Below are 20,020 nucleotides of genomic sequence, written 5' to 3' on the forward strand. Positions count from 1 at the left end.
CCTTGTGAGGGATTAGCGGCGGCATTATCGCACACATTTCGACACATGCAGAAAAATCAGGGCGGGGGTGACCTTCGGCTCACAAAGTTTGGACATCAAATCATAACATGAAACTTCCAAGTCAAAATATTGACAGGAAAACGTGAAAATGAGTTTGCGTTGAACCACAAATGTAATTCTTACATTCTGAGCTGCCATTAAAGTGTTAAAAAAAGGAAATGAGTAACTATTAGAGAGTGTTATTGAACATGCTATTAGAAGAAAACTCACTAATATTTAATTACTGGGTCACTGTGATCAGGTGTGGTAAATGCACCTTCTGTTTGTTATTACCTCATTCGCTGTCATTCACAAATTTATTCGAGAATTGAAAATACGTATGACATAGAGCGGCATTCCCGAATTTGTCCAGGTTTGTTTTTTTTTTTTCATGCTTGGCTGCCGATAAAGCGCTGGCCATGGCTTCTGGCAATGTTTTTTCTTTTCCACAAGGGGCAGCATTTCCCATTTTTTCACGTTAGCGTCTTGTTCCAGCTTCAACCAATATGTATGTATTGCGTTGTATTTTGGACAGCCGTCCTCATTTCAAGCTCATACAACTCCAAACCCATATAATTTAGAAATTAAGTTTTTTTTTCCGGATGAAAGAACAGAGTTAAAGGTTTCTAACGCTGTATTGAATGTTTATGTAGTCCTAAAACCCAGTATTTTGTGGGTCCTGCTATTTGAGTGAAAAAGACAAAAACCCTGGAACTGGAGTGGACACATTTTTGCACATCTGGCAATGAATGAGTTAATTCATAAAGAAAAAGAGATGTATTCTTAAATGTAATGTTTTATTCTTTAAAAGTGTATTTAATTTCCTAACAATCATTTGGATGAAAAAAAGTGATGGTGACATCCCAAATATATATAAATAAATAAATAAATAAATAGTTTAATAAATAAATAACAAACACACACACACAAATAAATAAATACCTGAATAAATGAATAAATGCAGTTTAAAATGACTGAACTGTATTTAAAGGACAACCGACGCCTCCGGACAAGCTGTGTCCATAATTTGTAAAATCACTTCAAATGACTTCTACTGAGCGTATTTTATAAAGATTCCACCGCATATAGCTATATTTTACGTTTTAAGATTTGCGCTGAATATTCAGGAAATCTTGTTTTCGAGTTGGTGACGATGCCTATCGTGACGTCACGTCTGGAACCCCCCCTGACCGAGAAAGCGACACACAATGCTTTTTGGGCACTTTGTTTGGTCTGAAAACTTCGTGTTGATGGCGAAATTAGAAGGAAAACACATAAATAACGCGATGGTGAATCGTTGTGTGTCGCACCAAGACTACTATTTGATATGAGCTGATACAAATTCCCAGCAGACAAATCAGACCATATCCAACGGAGCTCGGGCGCCATCTTGTGCATTTTCTGGGACGCTACGTTTCAGTCCAGATGCCTCAAAATGACACAGAATAACTTCTTTAATCGATTGCAAATATTTAAGCTTTCCTCTTCAGAACTATTTGAATCATATCCATAACTGGATGAGTAACAAGAAAGCATCTTCTCCGAATCTGAAGCCATTGTTTTGATTTTTGAGCAAGGCATGACGTCTTGGCGTGACGTCACGAACAAGGGGGCGGGACCTTCTGAAACTCGCAATTTCCGCGGTCATTTTGAAGTAGTTTTGGGACACTAACTCATTTTTATTGGTGTTTTTCATTTGACTAAAAATGCCAGCATGCGTGTTTTGGGTATTTTAGATGCTATAAAATGTTTTTTTTTATATCAGTTAGAAAACAAAAAAATGGTGTCAGTTGTCCTTTAAGGCCTGGATTCTTTCACGTTGCATCAATGGCACCAATTTGACAATCACTGGATTTGGGCAAAGAAGCAGCAAGTGAATCATATTATTTAAAAAAAATCCCTTTCTCTCTAAAGGATTCAGTCTCACTTTAACAAATGGACTGGAAGCTAACTATAGAACGGGCAATGGGGTGCTTTAACTATTAAACACTCCTAAATGTGGCCACCAACACACATCAACACCCCTGTAACCTGGAGGACAGCTCCATTCGCACCTGGGAAAAGGGAGGAGGTGGGAGAAAAGCGAATGAAACGGCAGCAAAATCGCAAAGGCAATTATGGCACTTTTACACCTGCCTGTAGGCTCTTTTGAGGCGAAGCTAGCGAGCATGTGAGGCCATTAGAGCTAATCGGGGTGGGGTAAACACACCGCCTAAAAAATGCAAGGTTCTATTTCGCTTCATAAATAAAAGCAACAAAAAAAAATAAAATATGAACAACAATAAAAGGAACTCTGTTATTGAGTCCCACGGGCACACTTTTTTACAGCTCACCGTTATTAGGAGCTGACAGGAAGTGAGTGACAATGTGGCGAGAGCAAATTGAGCTGCTTAATCATGCAAGCCGTGACCAACACACACAGGGGTGCATGGTATGCGGGTGCGGAGGGGGGGGGGGGGGCTCCATGATCGCAAACATAATGAAGACCCTCCTTGAGCAACGTGCATGCTCTTTAACATCCCAGGCATGGAGACGCTCATGCATGGGAATAAAACAGTGCGTTATGTGCACAAATGCAAACTAACACACAAGCGGATACGGTGGGAAACCTGTAAAATGGTCGACAGACCGAGCCTTGAACCTCCACGACCTGCAGCCCCACCTCATCCCCTGACCCCCAAAAGACAAACAGCGGATGAAACCGACAAGGCTGAAAGTCGAGTGCGAAGCAGGGAGGACAATATATGGAAACAAATTCAATTTCCACCTCTTTGCACCGCTCGGCCATGCGCAAATAGCACCACACAGGCTGATGTAAGAGGATGGGAAATATATCAAACCAGCTGTAAGGAAGACCATGCAAGTGGACTTATTATACAATTGAACATGGGTCATCAAACTAAATCCTTTTTACCCTGCAGCAATTCCAAGTCAAGCTTTCAAGGGCTTCCAGAGGACCGCGTTCCTTTGGCACCAGCCACTTGTTGCCCCAGGGGGGCATGTAACGAACGATGCAATTTGACAAATTATTTACGTATTTTTTATGTATTTCTTTATTATTATTATTATTATTATTGTTATTATTATTTATTAAGTATTGAATTAGATTTACATTTATATTAAATTACATTTAATTTATTTTTTAATTTTGATGACATTTAATTGAAATTTAATCGACATGTAATTGAAATTTAATTTGAACTTAATTTCAATTAAAATTAATCTAAATTGAATTGAAATTAAAGCGAAATTAAACAAAAAAAAAGAAATGTAATTGAAATGTAATCGAAATATAATCGAAATGTAATCAAAATGTAATCGAAAAATCGAAATGTAATGTCAATTGAATTTTATTTTATTTTGGATTGGATTGGATTTGCCTTTATTAGTCTCGCAGTGGAGAAATTTACATTTCACAGCAGCAAAGTTATGGAAAGAAATGAATACAGTAAAGTCTCGTTGTATCGATATCGGATATATCGATAGTCCCGGTTATATCGATACTATTTCTATGCACGCACGGAGAAAATTACATGCAAACAGGGTCGGATATATCGATAGTCCCAGTTATATCGATATTTTTTCGGACTCCCTTGAATATGGATATAACGAGACTTTACTGTATTTGCATATATATATTTGTATATATTTGTATATTTGATTTTATTTTCCATTTATTTTATTTTATTTGCATTTATTTTATTTTATTTGCATGTATTTTATTTCGTTGTTTTTTATTTGTTTATTTGTTCATTTATTTATTTTATTACGGGGTTGCATCTTGTTTTCCAACAGTATTTCTGAAACTCAAGCCACAGGCTTGTAAGGTCATAGAAATTTCCCATTGTAGTATTCAGAAAAAAAATATTGATTCAAAAGAAAGAACAGAATTCATGTTTCATGCACACACACTCCACCCCTGCACCACAACTGAGGGGTAGAATTCTGAGGTTGGGTTTTCAAAACAAGGTTTTGGCCCTCCTGGGCAAAATTTGCATGTTCCATACACCGGTGTGGATTTTCTGAGGGTGCTTCATCTTTCTACATTCCCTAAATCTGCATTTTAAGTTAATTTACAACTCTAAGGCTGTCTCCGAGTGCCCACCTTGGTCCCCTGAGCTGTCATTCACATATTTCTGATATGGATGTTTTTTTCGAAACAAAACCTGATAAACTATAACTTCATGCTGCTATTGTAATTTATTATTCTTTAATTTATTATCTTTTAGTATACATTTGATACATGTACATATTTTTAGTTTTTTGTTGCTAATATTTGATTTCATGCACGAAAATGTGGAGTGTTATTTCCTACAGGAAGGACACAAGCAGCTTCAATAATTTAGGACGAAACATGCTTCGGTCTGTATAGCTACTGAAGGTCATTAACATTAATGGAGCCATCCAAACATGGGCGAAAGCCAAGAACTTTATCTTTTTTTTAATCCAAGACATACAATTACACACGTAACCACCCTTGCAGCGTTGATACAGACACAGATTGTCTATTGACTGGCTCCTCTTAGAAGACAGCATACATCTGCTGTACTGCTCGCCCACATTTTAATCGACTGCCTTTGAGATGAGAGTTACATTATTTACCTTCTGAAAGCCCGCACGAAAGCGGGGCAAACAACCCATTATGCTATCTGAGTTTACATCACGTAATGTTTCAATGACTGCATTGTAAACAAATGAGGCGGAATGAAAACAATGGGGGGTGGACTTGACAAGACGTAAAGCTAAAAGAGAGGCGGCCTGCTGTGTTTAAGTGCACCGTGGAGGAAATACTGCAAACCATCACATCGTTAAAGGACAACCGATGTCTCCGGACAAGTTGTGTCCATAATTTGTAAAATAGCTTCAAATGACTTCTACTGAGCGCATTTTAATAAGATTCCACCACATATAGCTATATTTTATGTTTTAAGACTCGTGCTGAATATTCAGGTAGTCTTGTTTTTGAGTTGGTGACGAGTCCGTACATGACGTCACTAAAGGAACGCCCCTGACCGAAAAGAGACACATTGTAGCAGTCCTTTCATCACGTCAATGTATTTTGCTGTACTTGTTTGGTCTGAAAACCTCGCGTTGCACCAAAAAGCCGCCAGAAGAGGCCGACCAAGCTCAATGGAAGGAATTTATCAGCCTGTGGAAACGGGCTGGTTAAGTCCTCATAGGACGTTGGTCGCCATTTTCTGCCTCTTTTTTTTGGTGATACATTTCCCCCCAATGTTGCCTCAAAATGGCACGGAATAAATTCTTTGAATTGATTGCAAACATGTATGCTTTCCTCTTCAGAACTATTTGAATCATATTCATAACTTTTGGTGTTGGCATTGGTTAGTGAAATACTTAATTGTGTTTTGACGTGTGTGTAAATTAGAGACTTGTTTGTTCATTTTAAAGTACCCTGTAATCCGCATGAGTCATGTTAGCAAGGCTCGAGCCACACATACTGTATGACACATGCATAAAGAACAATATTTCATTCTTGAAGTTCCCAACCTCCAAACCCCCACGTGAGAGTCATTGCTGGGAATGCCATCTATCATTGTTCAGGCCATTTAGAAGAAACAGCCTGTGATGAAGGCGCGCGATGAAAAACAAACCGAGAGAAGGATGAGCGGATAGAACAGAGAAGCGGACAAAGTGTGGTCATTGAAAAAGGGAAACAAATCTTCATTTTGGGGTGGAGCGGGGCAATGTCCAATGTGTGTAAACAATCTTGATGATAGATGGGGAATATTTAAGAAAGTCAATTGATTATAACTTAAATGCAATTGACAGCAGCCTGAAAGACGCTCTGAGTTTTTAACACAGATTTGCAGCCGGTAGGACAAAATTCTGGACACTGATTTCTTGAAAAGTGCACTTCTCAACGATCGAGTTGAGACCCAAAAGTGGGTTCGTCGCAATTTGAGTAATAATAATAATAATAATAATAATAATAATACATTTAATTTCTAAGCGCCTTTCAAAACTTTCAAGGACACTTTACAGTGACGGGATAAGAACTTATTTTTTTTGTGCAGGTGAGCAGCCATTCGCACCAGCGTGCACTTTACCCGGAAGTAACACAGCAGCAAAGTTATGAAAGGAGGAGGAAGGGAAGGAAAGAAGTAGAAAAAAATATAGGAGCTGAGGGAAAGGCAGCCACTCTCGCGGAAAAAAAAATATTAAATAACAAATAATATGACAACACAAAGACACAGAGAGTCATTCATTCTTCAACAAATGAAGAGTTTCCCAAATATAATATATAAATACATAAGTGATCCCTAGTTTCTGATGGAATCACAATAGTCTCTTTGTAGATGTGGTGACACGACACAAGAGGGCCCAAAGGGGAGCCACTATATTTATTATTCCTCAATCATTATTTTATATTGATGTTATTTTATATACATTTATTATTTTATATGCTGAAGCTCTAACAAAGCGTTAACATGGACAAAAGGCAAATACTGCCCCCTAATGGAAGAGAAAAAATATTGCCAAAGGTCTGACCAGCGCTTTATGCATCCACGCAAAAAAAAAAATAAATAAACCCAAACATTCAGGTATGGCGCTCCACGTCACACTTTTCAATTCCCGATACTAATAAAACTAATACCAATACATTGCTATTAGTTTTATTCGAGATACAAACACAATTACAAAACAGTGGCCTGGCTCTGTTCAGATAGTTTTCAAATGTCCCAAGATCCAATTTGAGAAATGCAGCCTGACAGACATAATGTACTTTTCCAAAAACAAAAAGAGACCTCAGAGATCGAAAGGTGAATCCCGCTATTCTAAACAGCTCCAGATGATCTCCGCATCAGCGTCAATGCGAAAAATGAAAAAGCATTTAAAAGGACTTTTGTCTTTGAGCTCTCTGTGAGGGCAATGTAATTATTCCCACTTTTTTGAAGAGCCGAACGGTTTTTCTTTTCTCTCATTCATCGGTTCTCCCACAGGTGCCTCGCTCCATCTTGTATTCGCCACGGATGTACATGAGAGGCCGCGACTGACGAGGGAAGAGGTTGTCGCCAGCCATGCGGGTGAAAAGGAATTACCATATGTAAAGAATAAAGGTGGTGAGGTCGTTCTTTTCATGCCCGCATAGAGCAGGTAGATAACTGTGGAGTGCGCTCAGACAAATATGTAGCGGACGCACGCTGATGCGCGCCGATGCTCGTCACGCAAACAATTGAGTGAAATACTGTAGTGGTTCCAGGTGACTTGCAGGTACACAGCAGGTCGCTGCTTGTGAAAGGGCTCAGTCAGTGCGGTCTAATAAGCAGTAAAAAGAGAGAGCGACCCAGCGGGTTTTCTCATCAGGATCAGCTTTCAAACTGATCACATACTGCTACTTTTGGAATACAAACCAACGGCAATAGAGAAAATTTGTATTGCATTTGGAAAACAACAAAGAATCCTAAAAATTCTCTCCAAAACTTTGCTAACATTCTATAAATGGCAAATAGAGGCAGAGGCAGGAAGGATCCTGATACAGCTCATCAGGAAAAACAAGTTGATTCCTAAATTATATGGGTCTGGAGTTATATGAGCTTGAAATGAGGATGGCTGTCCAGAATACAATGCAATACATACATCTGGGTTTATATAGCACTTTAACAACAGCTGAAGCTAGAACAAAGCGCTAACAAGCAAAAAAGGGGAATGATTCCCCCTTGTGGAAGGGAAAAATGCTATAGGCCATGGCCAGCGCTTTATCGAAACCCAATGAAGAAAAAACAAAACCTGAACAAATTCGGGAATGGCGCTCGACGTCATATTTTCAATTCCTGAATAAATTTGTGAATGTCAGTGAATGAGTTAAAAAACAATTTCAGTGATATGTTCAGAAACGATGACAGGACAGAACACCCTTGGAATGAACCAGTTGTTTGATGTAATGTCTTATTTTGTGGATTCTAGTAATGACACAAATTATGACGACTAACCATTGATTTATAAATAAAATGCATTAATCTTCTTCTTATTATTATTATTATTATTATTATTATTATTATTATTATTATTATTATTATTATTATTATTATTATTATTCATGGAAAAGTACCTGTCTAAAAATTTAATATACAGTAAAGTCTCGTTATATCGATATCGGATATAGCGATAGTCCCGGTTATATTGATACTATTTCTATGCACGCACGGAGAAAATTACATGCAAACAGGGTCGGATATATCGATAGTCCCGGTTATATCAATATTTTTTCGGACTCCCTTGAATATCGATATAACGAGACTTTACTGTATCTAAACAAAATCAAGAAAAATAATATATATATATATATATATATATATATATATATATATATATATATATATATAGATAGATAGATAGATAGATAGATAGATAGATAGATAGATAGATAGATAGATAGATAGATAGATAGATAGATAGATAGATAGATAGATAGATACACAATGATAGGTGTGAGCTCTACTACCACCTACAGCAATGGATGTGCAATTACACTTTTTTCTTGTACAAACAAACATAATACATAAATATACAACACGTCCCACACACCACACATGCCGCCTCTGGCGCACCACTGCACCACCATACATTTAACCGTTGCCCGGTACTTGGACCCGGAAAAGACTAAAGACCAATCCTGTATTATTGTTCCCGTCACATTAGCATGGCCACATGTTGCTGGAGAGCATTCAAAAAGAACTCCTCTGTTTGAACTGGAAGAACTGCAAATCACAACAACACAGCATTCACATTTGAATGCCTCCTCGGTTTTACAAACTAAAATACCAAATGAGTGAATGATAGAAAGAAAAACGCTGATTACGACGGTTGGGACTGCCGAGTGTAATGATTCCAGAAAACATGAGACCAAAACCACATGTGGGAATTTGAGTACCATAAAGAGAGGAATGAAAACAAGGAACCTAGAGAAGAACTTTGGTGAAGAGGTTACATTTCATAAGGAGTCATTTCCAGCTAGCGTGTGTTTAACAAGGCTGCCTAGATTGCTACGAAAAGTCGGCTTCATGCTAATTGGTTTGCATGTTTTTGATGAATGGGAGCGAGCATGCAGGAAGGCTGCTTTCATGGCACTAATAGGGCTTTCAGCAAGATCATTACCTCGCCAAAAAGGCTCTGTCTCGACTTTTTCCATTTGATTCCTTGCGAAATAATCGCAAAGAGCCATCTGCAGACGGGTTACAATTACATGTTTCGTAGCTTTCTGCTGGCGTCATCAAACAATGTCTCCGCGTTTCTCTCCCGCCTCTGATCAACTCACACAGGAAGTCAGAAGGCTTGGAATACAAAGAGGCTTGTGGACAACTCAAATCCACTCAGAGAGGCCATTAATAAAAATAATTAGCACAGGAGATGAGATGGGGCGGTTAGGGGTTGGGGGGGGCAAACGGGCTGAGAGCAGCTTGGCAGATGTAAAATCTCATTTCAGTTATTCAATTTATCAGAGGCTGAAGCAGGAAACCCACCAATCATGTGAGTAGTGCCTACAGCAGCAGGCTTTGCGACTGCGGATGGACATGCAAAACGCAAGAAGACCATCCCGGTCGGCTAAAGGGAGGGGGGTCATTTGCTCAAGAAAGAAGATCAGATATCGCCAATTTATCTCGCTGGAAAGGATTAGAGACCGAAAAGAAAAGCAAGAGGGCAGCTGCACGCGCTGCTGCGGCTTTAATGTACTTTAAGGATGTGGGAGTCATTCATCAAGCCACACAAGACGCACGTCCATGCCGTCGGGGAGATTCGGGTTCGAGAAGGCCAAGGTGATTATTGCCACGGTAACTCACACGAGGCAGAGTGGTGCGGAGTAATCGCGCAGGTCTCCACCCTGTGGCTACATGCGTGACACAACAAGAGAGTCCTTGAAGGTAGCGCACACGCTTTCTTCCCTCGTAATCCCATGCGATCGCTCATGGCATCTCGGACAGTTGCTGCGTGTTTGCAACTTTTATAGGACCAGTTGGGGGGGCGAATGTTCTTTACTGTTCAGGCACGACAAAGCCGGCGTCATAAAGGCACACTGGAGGTGTTTGGTCATGCTACGAATTACAGCAGAGATGGTGAATCCGGAAGGACCGGAGAAATGGGAGAGTAATTCCCACAGACATAGACCAACATTCCCACTTCAACATCTGGTCAAAAGTCTCCCGAGGTGGAAGTGTTGTCGCAACAAAAGATAAGAATCGGCTCCATATTGTTCCTTTATTTGTAGTTACGGATGATGTAATCAAGCAGCTAAGATTTTAACTCATTCACTGCCAGATGATGTAAAAAATATGTCCACTACAGTGCTAAGGTTTTTGTCGTTGTCACTCGAATTCCAGGACCCAGAGAATAATGAGTTTTAGGACTACATCAATATTCAATGCCACAAAATAAACCTTAGACTCTCTTGTAAAGACATCAGTAAAGAAATACTTAATTCCTAAATTACAGTAAAGTCTCATATCGATATTCAAGGGAGTCCGAAAAAATATCGATATAACCGGGACTATCGATATATCCGACCCTGTTTGCATGTAATTTTCTCCGTGCGTGCATAGAAATAGTATCGATATAACCGGGACTATCGATATATCCGATATCGATATAACGAGACTTTACTGTATATGGGTCTGGAGTTATATGACCTTGAAAAGAGGGCAGCTGTTCAACATACAATGCAATACATACATATTGCTTTATATAGCGCTTTAACAACAGTTGAAGCTGGAGCAAAGCGCTAACATGGACAAAAGGCAAATGCTGCCCCCTTGAGGCAAGGAAAAACGATGCTAGGGGTCTGACCATCGATTTATCGGCATCCAAACAAGAAAAAAAATAAAATAATGATTGTTATTATGGTTTACATGGGACAATTTGAAATTTGGATTTGGACTTTAGCAAGCATCATGGAATTTCATAAGTTTGATTTGCTTTCCTTGGCCCCCGGGCCTTGATTTTGACACTCACTAGTAAACAATCATTTGTTGTCGCGCTGCGGTAGCCATTCCATCTACAAAATATTTACAATCCAAGTGAATTCATCATGAATCAAGTTCAGGAACATAAACATAAGCCAAAAACATTTTTTTTTATCTAATTTTGCAATTGCTTTGTGTCTCCAAAAAAACACACAATAGCTCTCACACTTTCACAAATTCAGACATACCTGAGAAAAGAATGGATGTGGACTAAAAATACATCCACACATTACAGTTATTTCCCATGAATGTTTTCCCACATTGACATCAGATTTTATGAAAAAGGTGCCCGGGTGATTCCCATTTAAAAAATTGCACTTAAAATATTCACTTTGCAAGTGCAGTTGAAAGTCGGACAACCATAGAGGAGATCCTGCGCCATCCCGCATAAAACTTTTCAATCATAATTTTACTGTTTGCAAGCCTCACGTGGGCCAAGTTGTAAAAATAAAAAAATGAACCCTGAATCATGGCGGTGTCGGTGGGTAATAACGGTTACGATAATGATGTCGGAGGCCGGCGGTAACAAAAGTGAAAGTAGCCTACCGTGGTCAGTGATTTTACAGGAGACCAGATAAAGCTCCTTTAGGCTCCTCCCCTCCTTGGCGATGATTTCCACGCACCTACAGAAAAGAGGAGAAAGACATTTGAAGCTGAAATCTATACGAATCAAAGGATTCTTCAGCAGCCGAGGTTAAAAAGAACATCTGCGGGGTCACCTCGCTTTACATATTCCGCCATTCATTATTTAACATAAGATCTGATGAAATTAGCATGACTGGACCCTACGTGCACATGTTAGCATGCGAGTACACACACGCTCACACACACGTTCACTTCAAAGATGGCAATCTGCATTTAGCACACTGGCTGAGCCCACAGAGCACAGTGTATGTGCAGGTGTGTGTATGGTTGCATGTGGGTGTGTGGCTATAAAGGTAAAATGAAAGTATACACGAGAGAGAGCCAAGGGGAAAGATCAGAGTATGTGTATCAAGCAATTCCCTTTAAATGATTCTAATGAGAAGTGTGAGTGCCAAAACGGGATTTTTGATCAACATATTTGACCTATTAACCTTGAGCAGAAAATGTTTTGATCATTATGCTGGTGTTCTTTCATGAATATGTAAAGAGAGGATGTGTGGGGGTAAAGCACACACTGAAATTAACATAGATGCCTAAGATGACAGGGAAAAAAGGGCAGGGGGGGGGACCACAGTCGGTGTATTTGTCCATTGAAAGACATTCCATGCCTTTGAATGGTAATCTGAGTCGCCCCCCTCCCCCCAATATCCTGGATGAGTTGTCATTGCAGTCTTGGAGGAATTGTGGTTGGCAATCCCCTCCTGGGAAGGTTCACCACTGTTCCCAATTTTCTCCATTTGTGAATAATGCCCACGGTTTGCTGCTGTCCCAAAGCTGTGGAAACGACTTTGAGTGAAGTCTATCAGTCTGGAAAAGGTTACATTTTGTTTCTTATTTGTTCTTGATTTTTGCAGTTGTTGTGGTAGTTGTAGTAGTTGTTGTTGTTGTCTTGTGGCTAGGGAGTTCCATCTTAAGATCTGGAAGCTGTTTTCATTTTGTCCAACAGGTGCTAAACGATTTGACAAATTCAACATTTGACAAACATTCAAACGATTCAACAAAGCCAGAAGGTAATCGCACTTGGGTGTGTCCAGCAGCGTTGCCACGGCGACTGTGTGTGACCTCATTACAGGCAAGTAATGAATAACTTGATTTTAAATTGAATTATAGATTACTTTATTAGTACAGATTCTGACAACTACACTTGACAAAAGCCACAACTAGTTTTATGGATAATGGACTGGAACTCTCATATTTGTATATTTATACAATACAATAATAATAAGAATAATACATTTTATTTTAAGCGCCTTTCAAAGCTGTCAATGACACTTTACAGTCACAGACAAGCATAGATACAAAAATAAATAAAATACAATTACAAATAGAAACAAGAGTTAAAGCTACACAGAAAATGCAATTTTAAATAGGTTGGTTTTGAGATGGCATTTGAACGTGGGAAGAGAATCGATGTTACAAATGTTGGGAGGAAGTGAGTTGCAGAGTTTGGGGGCAGAGCGGCTGAAAGCTCTGTCCCCAATCGTGCTGAGACGGGCAGGGGGCACACTGAGGTGAAGGGAGGAAGGGTATCTGAGGGAACGAGAGGGATTAGAAATTTGAAGAAGGTCAGATATGTATGGGGGGCAAGGTTATGGATAGCTTTAAATGTATAAAGAAGACTATTGATGTATATAGCGCTTTAAAAACAGCTGAAGCTGTAACAAATCGCTTAACATGGACGGCTATCATATAGAGGAAATAAAGCAGTCACAAAGATAGTAAAAAGCACCAGGGAGTGAAACCAAGATCAAATCAGAATCATGCTGAGTCGAATGAGCCAACGAGTACAAGTGAGTTTTGAGGCGGGTTTTAAAGATTGGCAGCGAGGGGGCTTGCCGAATGTTCGGTGGCAGGTCATTCCGGAGAGTGGCACTAGCAACGATAAAGGCTTGATCCCCTCTGAGCCACCGTTTACTTTTTGGCACATCGAATAATCATGTGTAATAAGGTGTGTTTGGGTGGATGAGCTCAGACAGGTAAGGAGGAGTGAGACCATTTAAATATTTGAATACAAATAATACGATCTTGAAAAGAACTCTAAAATGTATAGGAAGCCAGTGAAGGGATACCAGAGTAGGAGTTATGTGCTCCCTCTTATGAGTACCAGTCAAGAGGCAAGCAGCAGCATTCTGGACCAGCTGGAGACACTTCATGGAAGATTATCTGACACCAAAGGAGATAGGTAACACAAACAAACAACATGTGCACCACACTTTCTCTTCCTCAATGACCCAAACTAAAACTAGCGATCAATATTTCTTGTTTTACTTCCTACAGCGCTATTTTTCATGCGGTCGAAACATGACATTGCGCATGTGTGACTCCTCCTGCAGATTCTAACTCAACCGTTGTTATTGCTGCACTCAAGAGTCAGTTCATGGCACTACAACAAGTTAATGAAAGTTGAGTGGGCTCTCTTGTCATCTTTATTAACTGTTATAGACTCATTAACTGGGATTTTGGGATGGAAAATGAGTCATTTACCAAACTGCAAATGCTTTAGATTATTCGACATGTTACATTTTGACGTTACTGGCAACCGTGATGGTTCACGAGCTTCATAATCCAATCTTAAGATTCATAGAAATGGCAGTGAGACCACAGCTCTGGATATTTCTCAAGTAAAATTTTATCAACAGACAGTGAAAGCAGACCAAAAGATGTTGTCAGGCACCATCCCATATATATATATATATATATATATATATATATATATATATATATATATATATATATATATATATATATATATATATATATATATATATATAGTAAAGTCTCGTTATATCGATATCGGATATATCGATAGTCCCGGTTATATCGATACTATTTCTATGCACACACGGGGAAAATTACATGCAAACAGGGTCGGATATATCGATAGTCCCTTTTATATCGATATTTTTTCGGACTCCCTTGAATATCGATATAACGAGACTTTACTGTATATATATATATATATATATATATATATATATATATATATATATATATATATATATATATATATTAAGCTGCGAATATCATCCATTAATACAACTGGTCCAAGATACAAGGCAGGCATAAAGGTGTTTTGAACTCATGTAGTACGGATTTGACATTGATGAATGGTTGCGTGTATTTACGTACGCAACTGAACAAATTCCTCCCTTGGGAGACAACCGATGAGGAAGCGTGATACTGCCGCATGATGTGAAGGCAGCGCTGTTTCCTTCAAAACACACCGTGTATTTCACAGGACTACTTATCTTTATCCATCTGACCATGGGGGAAGCAAAACTCTGTATGCTTAACAGGTGCCAGTAAACGAGAATGCATCGAACATTGCCCCACCCCCAGGAGGGTGAATCTAATCGAGAAATATTTCCTGGTGAAAAGCCACAATTTGTAAGGTTGGATTTGTAAGCGCAGCCCTTCCATGTGTGACATATTGCACTGTGGAATCAGGCAGTCACAGATGTGTGAGAAAAGTTCAAATGCATGGCATATTTCTGCAGCATATTTGGTGCAGCGGCCTATCTGCTTTAGTTCACTGGGCTGCATCTTTATACTTCCCTTTTTCTATTACATTCCCATTGCAGAGGTCCAGGGAGGGTTTTCAATGTTATCAGGCCCCGCTTTCACTACTTTCTATTCCATCTTCCAATTTTGTCCTGTTTGTGTTTGTCCTTTTTTTCCCTATGCAGTTTTTCTTTGTATAGCCACCAGTGTATTCATGGTTGGCTCGCCTCCCCAATAACCCATCTACCCACCTTCTGCACTTTTTTTTTCTTGCTTTCAAACTTATCATTCTTAATGGCTCCCTTAAAAAAATGTCGGTTTGTGTCTAAATAACATATTGAGAAGAATTTAACCAATTGCGAGGCTGTTAATTTAAGGTCGAAGCTAAAGGGTTTGTATTTATGTTTTATTTGTACGTGTCACAATCAAAGCACTGATAGCTTTGCAGTATACTTCACAATACCCAATTTGCTGGAGCATTTTATAAATGCCATCGGGCTCCTCTGGTATTAAATGTGTCTCTCTATCTGCCCATTTACATTGAGTAGTCGAGACGAAAAGGTTGTTTGGTCTTACGTGTAGTTCTCTTTGAGGTTGAAATCGTCTGCCGATTTCTCAACAAACTATTTTGAAAAAGAAAACCGACAGCCCCAACATCTAGTATTGTGGCATCTCTGACCGCGACGGGACAATCGACAACAATCAACCCCGACACTGTTCATCAACATCAGACTCTTGGCCTACCAACCAAAGCCACAAAACAAACTTGTGAAGCACTATGAGAGTGTTGAAAGATTGAGGAGTTCCATTTGTTGCATATCCCGACACGACATAGTGGGAGATTAGAGCTATGTATACTGGTATATTTGGCATTGTCTATCACAACATCTTTTGTCCATCCATCAATTTTCCTTTGTGTTTATCGTCATTAGGGTCACCACGAAGCAGGTTTTTGGGCAAGAGGTAAGATAAACCCGAGACAGATAGCTAACCGATCACGATTTAGAGAGTCTTGAGTTGATCTAACAAAGCTGTTTTTAGAATGTGGGAGGAAAAGCACCCTGAGGGGGAAAAAACCCGCCCAAGCGTGGGAAAAACATGCAAACGCCACACAGGAAGACTGAGGCCGAGATTCCAGACCTCATCCTCAAAACTGGGAGGCAGATGTGCTACCATCTTTGACGAATAAAGGATCTTGAAACACGGGCTGTGCTAACTATCTTTTGACATTTAAGACTTTGAATGGCCACAGTCTTAAAAGGTAGAAAATACCTGACAACCATAGCGGTCGAGATTGGGTATAACCAGCTGAGACGAAATATCAAGTTGTTTGTCTTGTGGGGGCAGCTGCATCGGAGCTGCTAATGAATAAATGCGCTGGAGAGAGAGCCCGCCAACAAAGGGGATGAGAAGAAAGAAGAAGATTTAGGAATGCAGCGACGGAGGCCGAGCCACAGTGGCATCCAGTGGGACCTTGTTACTCTGTGCTCCCGGGGCCCCGAAAGGCACCACGAAAGCAATTAGATCTGACATCAGTGACTGAGGAGTAGGAGCCAGGGAAGATGGAAAGACAGCGCAGCGGGGAAAGAGAGTAGAAATCTCCATTCGGCGGCGAAAGTGAACGACGCAGGAGAGGTGAGAGAATGGGAGCAACAGGAGACGAAAATGGTGGGGTGAGGAGGCGGGGGTTGCGGGAGTCGGGTTGAACATTAAAAAGGCAAGAGTGAGCAGGAATGAAATGGAGGAAGGATAAATGGAGGAGAAAGCGGCGGTTTAGGAGTCGGCAGGAAGCGGAGATGCGACGTGTGAAGGCCGAGGTCAAGCCACATGAAAGAGCTGAGAGATGCAAGTGACTTACCCACCCATTTTCTCAGCTGACATGAATTACTGATCATTTCTGGTAACATGATGTCATTTCAGCAGATTATGAGGATATTTTACAGAGTTTGATAATATCACTATATGTCAGACTAGCCACCAGAAGTTAGCACGCCCAAATATGGAAATGGTCCCTGCATGTCGTCCATAATATCACCGTCATCTCTAACCTCAATCAGTATGTGCATTCAAAGACTCGGGGACCTATTTTTGTGCTCAGCGTAGGTCTAATGCAAAGTGAGGCTTACTGTGTGCATAAGTGGGGTTATCTTCGTTTGCTTCTGTCATAAACGAGCACTGGTTAAATTGGGTTTGTGCCATTTTGGGAGTGAAGCCAGCCAAATTGCTTCCCGGCCAATCAAATGGCTCCTTTCATTTCTTTTCTATTCAGTTCAGGAGAGATGCATATTCTAAATGGCAGAAACAATCAATTCCTTGTTGTCTATGAATGCGAATTTAAGATGAAAGGCATATACCCCCTTGCGGATGATGTCAGGTAAGCCTTTGTGAAATGAGCATTTAGCATTTCCCCAGCAAGTAGGTGCCATTTATTGTGGTCTACATCGGGATTAGAACCATCACACTCCAGTTTCCAAAGTCCTGACAAGACCATGTAGATGACTACTCTGGGATGTATAATTTTTATCCATCCATCCATTTTCCAGACCGCTATATCCTCATTAGGGTCAGGGGGTGCTGGAGCCTATCCCAGTCGTCTCTGGAGGACCCGGAGAAAACCCACGCAGGGTGGAGAACGTGCAAACTCCACACAGGGAGGCCGGACCGGGTCTTGAACTCACGACCTCTGCACTGTGAAATCAGCGTGCTAACCACTCGACTACCGGTAATTTTAATCAAGCTACTTCATTAGTTTGTTTAGTTTGCTGTTGTTTTTTTGTGTTGGTTTGTCCGAAGAGTAGAAAAATAGGCTCAGAAATCATCAAGGAATAAAACAAATTTTATGGTACTCATTATGCGAATTGCAGCAGAGGAGTTCAATCAATATATAAAAAATGTAGGGGAATCGTACCATAAGTAAAACACAAAGATATACAGCAAAGTAGAAGAAGCAACACAGGTAAAATGACAGTTCAAAAAGCGGACTAACTGTCGGATTGATGTACAATCAACACAGCGGAATGAGGTGGTGTTGAAGTTTGATGACGAGTGAAACGACAAAACGTATTGTGCAATTACAGGATATAGACGATTAAAAAAAAGAATCTCGGTGATGTATGACAGTATGGAGACATCATTTACACCGTATATATTGTCTGCTCATTTTCACCTGAATCTCTTTTTATAGAAAAAAATGACAATATCACAGTCTCCAAGACAACCTCAAAATGTTCAAGTAATTGGTGCAGTCGATAGGCAGGCGACAGAAAAAAAAAGTGACAATCCCCACCGGGGGTCACCGAGTGTCACCTCACTGTCGGCACAAACAGCTTGAGGGGGTCTATAAATGTCGCTTGATCTTATTCTTGCATTCGCACTAAAGCAGAAATTTAAAATGGTTTAGGCTGGTTAATGGCTGAAAACTGCTTACTTAGGGCGGATTTCTTCATTCTTAGTAGTATTTATATTTTTCATTTAAATGCAACATCCAGCACCTTCAGAACTGGCCTTGCAAAAGCTGTCCATCAACTTCAGTCTTGTTGCACAGACTAAGAATGAGTACTCAACTGAAGAATGAGTACTCAAATCATCACAGCCTTAGTGGGGATACACTTTACTTCAAGTAGAAATATGAAAGGCATTCCAAGTCCTTTATAAACCCATCCATCCAGCCATGATCTGAAACACTTTATCCCTGATGAGGGTCATGGCTGTGCTTCAGCCTATCACAGCCGTTTTTGGGTTGTAGGCGGGGTACACCCTGAACTGGTTGCCAGCAAATCACAGGGAACACTTAGACAAAGCAAACTTTCTCACTCACCCTAAAGTGGTTAATTTATCGTTTTGCGGCATGGCACTGTGGTCGACTGGTTAGCACATTTACCTCACAGCGCAGGGGTGTAAATTGTCCTCAGGTTTGAGTCTGAGTATGAATAGTTGTTGTGCCCTGTGTTTGGCTGGCAAACAGTTTAGGCTCCTAAACTTTAGGGGGTACCTTTGCTTACAACCGAGAAAAAAAAAAAAAAAAAACACACACCCTTGTCCGTAATATAAGTCAAGTAATTTGAAAAAGCTAAAAAACAATTTTGAAGGACCATAGCATACAATATTAGATTAAAAAATGTAATATTAACTTATTCACTCCCAGATGTGCTAAAATGTGTCCACTCCAGTGCCAGCGTTTTTGTCATTGTCACTCAAATTCAGAGACCCACAGAATATTGAGTTTTAGGACCACATAAATATTCAATGCAACATAAGAAAACTTAGACTCTCTACTTTCATCAGAAAAAAACGAGTTAATTCCTAATTACATGGGTCTGGAGTTATATGAGCTTGAAATGAGCGTGGCTGTCCAAAATACAATCCGATATACAAATTTAGATTTATATAGTGCTTTAACAACAGCTAAAGCTGTAACAACGCACTAACATGGAAAAAAAGGAAATGCTACCCCCTTGTGGAAGGGAAAAAAACATGCCAGAGGTCTGACCAAAGCTTTATCGGCATCCCCCCCCGGCAAGAAAAACCAAAACCCGAACCAAATAAATTCAGGGATGGCAGTGAATGAGTTAAAAAAAAGCAACACATGATTGAAAGTGACTAGTTTGCCTGGATCAACTAAGGCATCCAAAACAAATTACCCGTTAAGTTATGAATGAATAGTCAACCAGTTTTAAAAACGGAATCTTGATGAACCTTTAACTCTAGTTTACTCTTAAATGAAAGATCAAACACAGCTAACAAACCTTCCCGAATGCTGTTCGGAAACATAACAAACTCGTGAGGTGCTAATTGGAGGAACTCATTTTCTTTGTTGTTAATCCACATTTACAACCGCCGCCTGAGCCATGATTTATTTC

At 39.9% G+C, this 20,020-nt stretch overlaps 1 protein-coding gene across 1 annotated transcript in view; it reads right to left on the minus strand.

Moving 5' to 3' along the window:
- The window catches only part of fbxl17 (F-box and leucine rich repeat protein 17), a 268,437-nt gene that overhangs the window by 67,943 nt on the left and 180,474 nt on the right, over window positions 1-20,020 (minus strand). The window contains exon 9 of the mRNA XM_088993877.1: window positions 11,562-11,638. Within this exon, the coding sequence (XP_088850003.1) occupies window positions 11,562-11,638 (77 nt within the window). The remainder of the gene's footprint in view (window positions 1-11,561; window positions 11,639-20,020) is intronic.

Source organism: Hippocampus bargibanti, linkage group LG04 (assembly GCF_051943395.1).
Source record: "Hippocampus bargibanti isolate YZ-2025 linkage group LG04, ASM5194339v1, whole genome shotgun sequence".
Lineage (NCBI taxonomy): Eukaryota > Metazoa > Chordata > Actinopteri > Syngnathiformes > Syngnathidae > Hippocampus > Hippocampus bargibanti.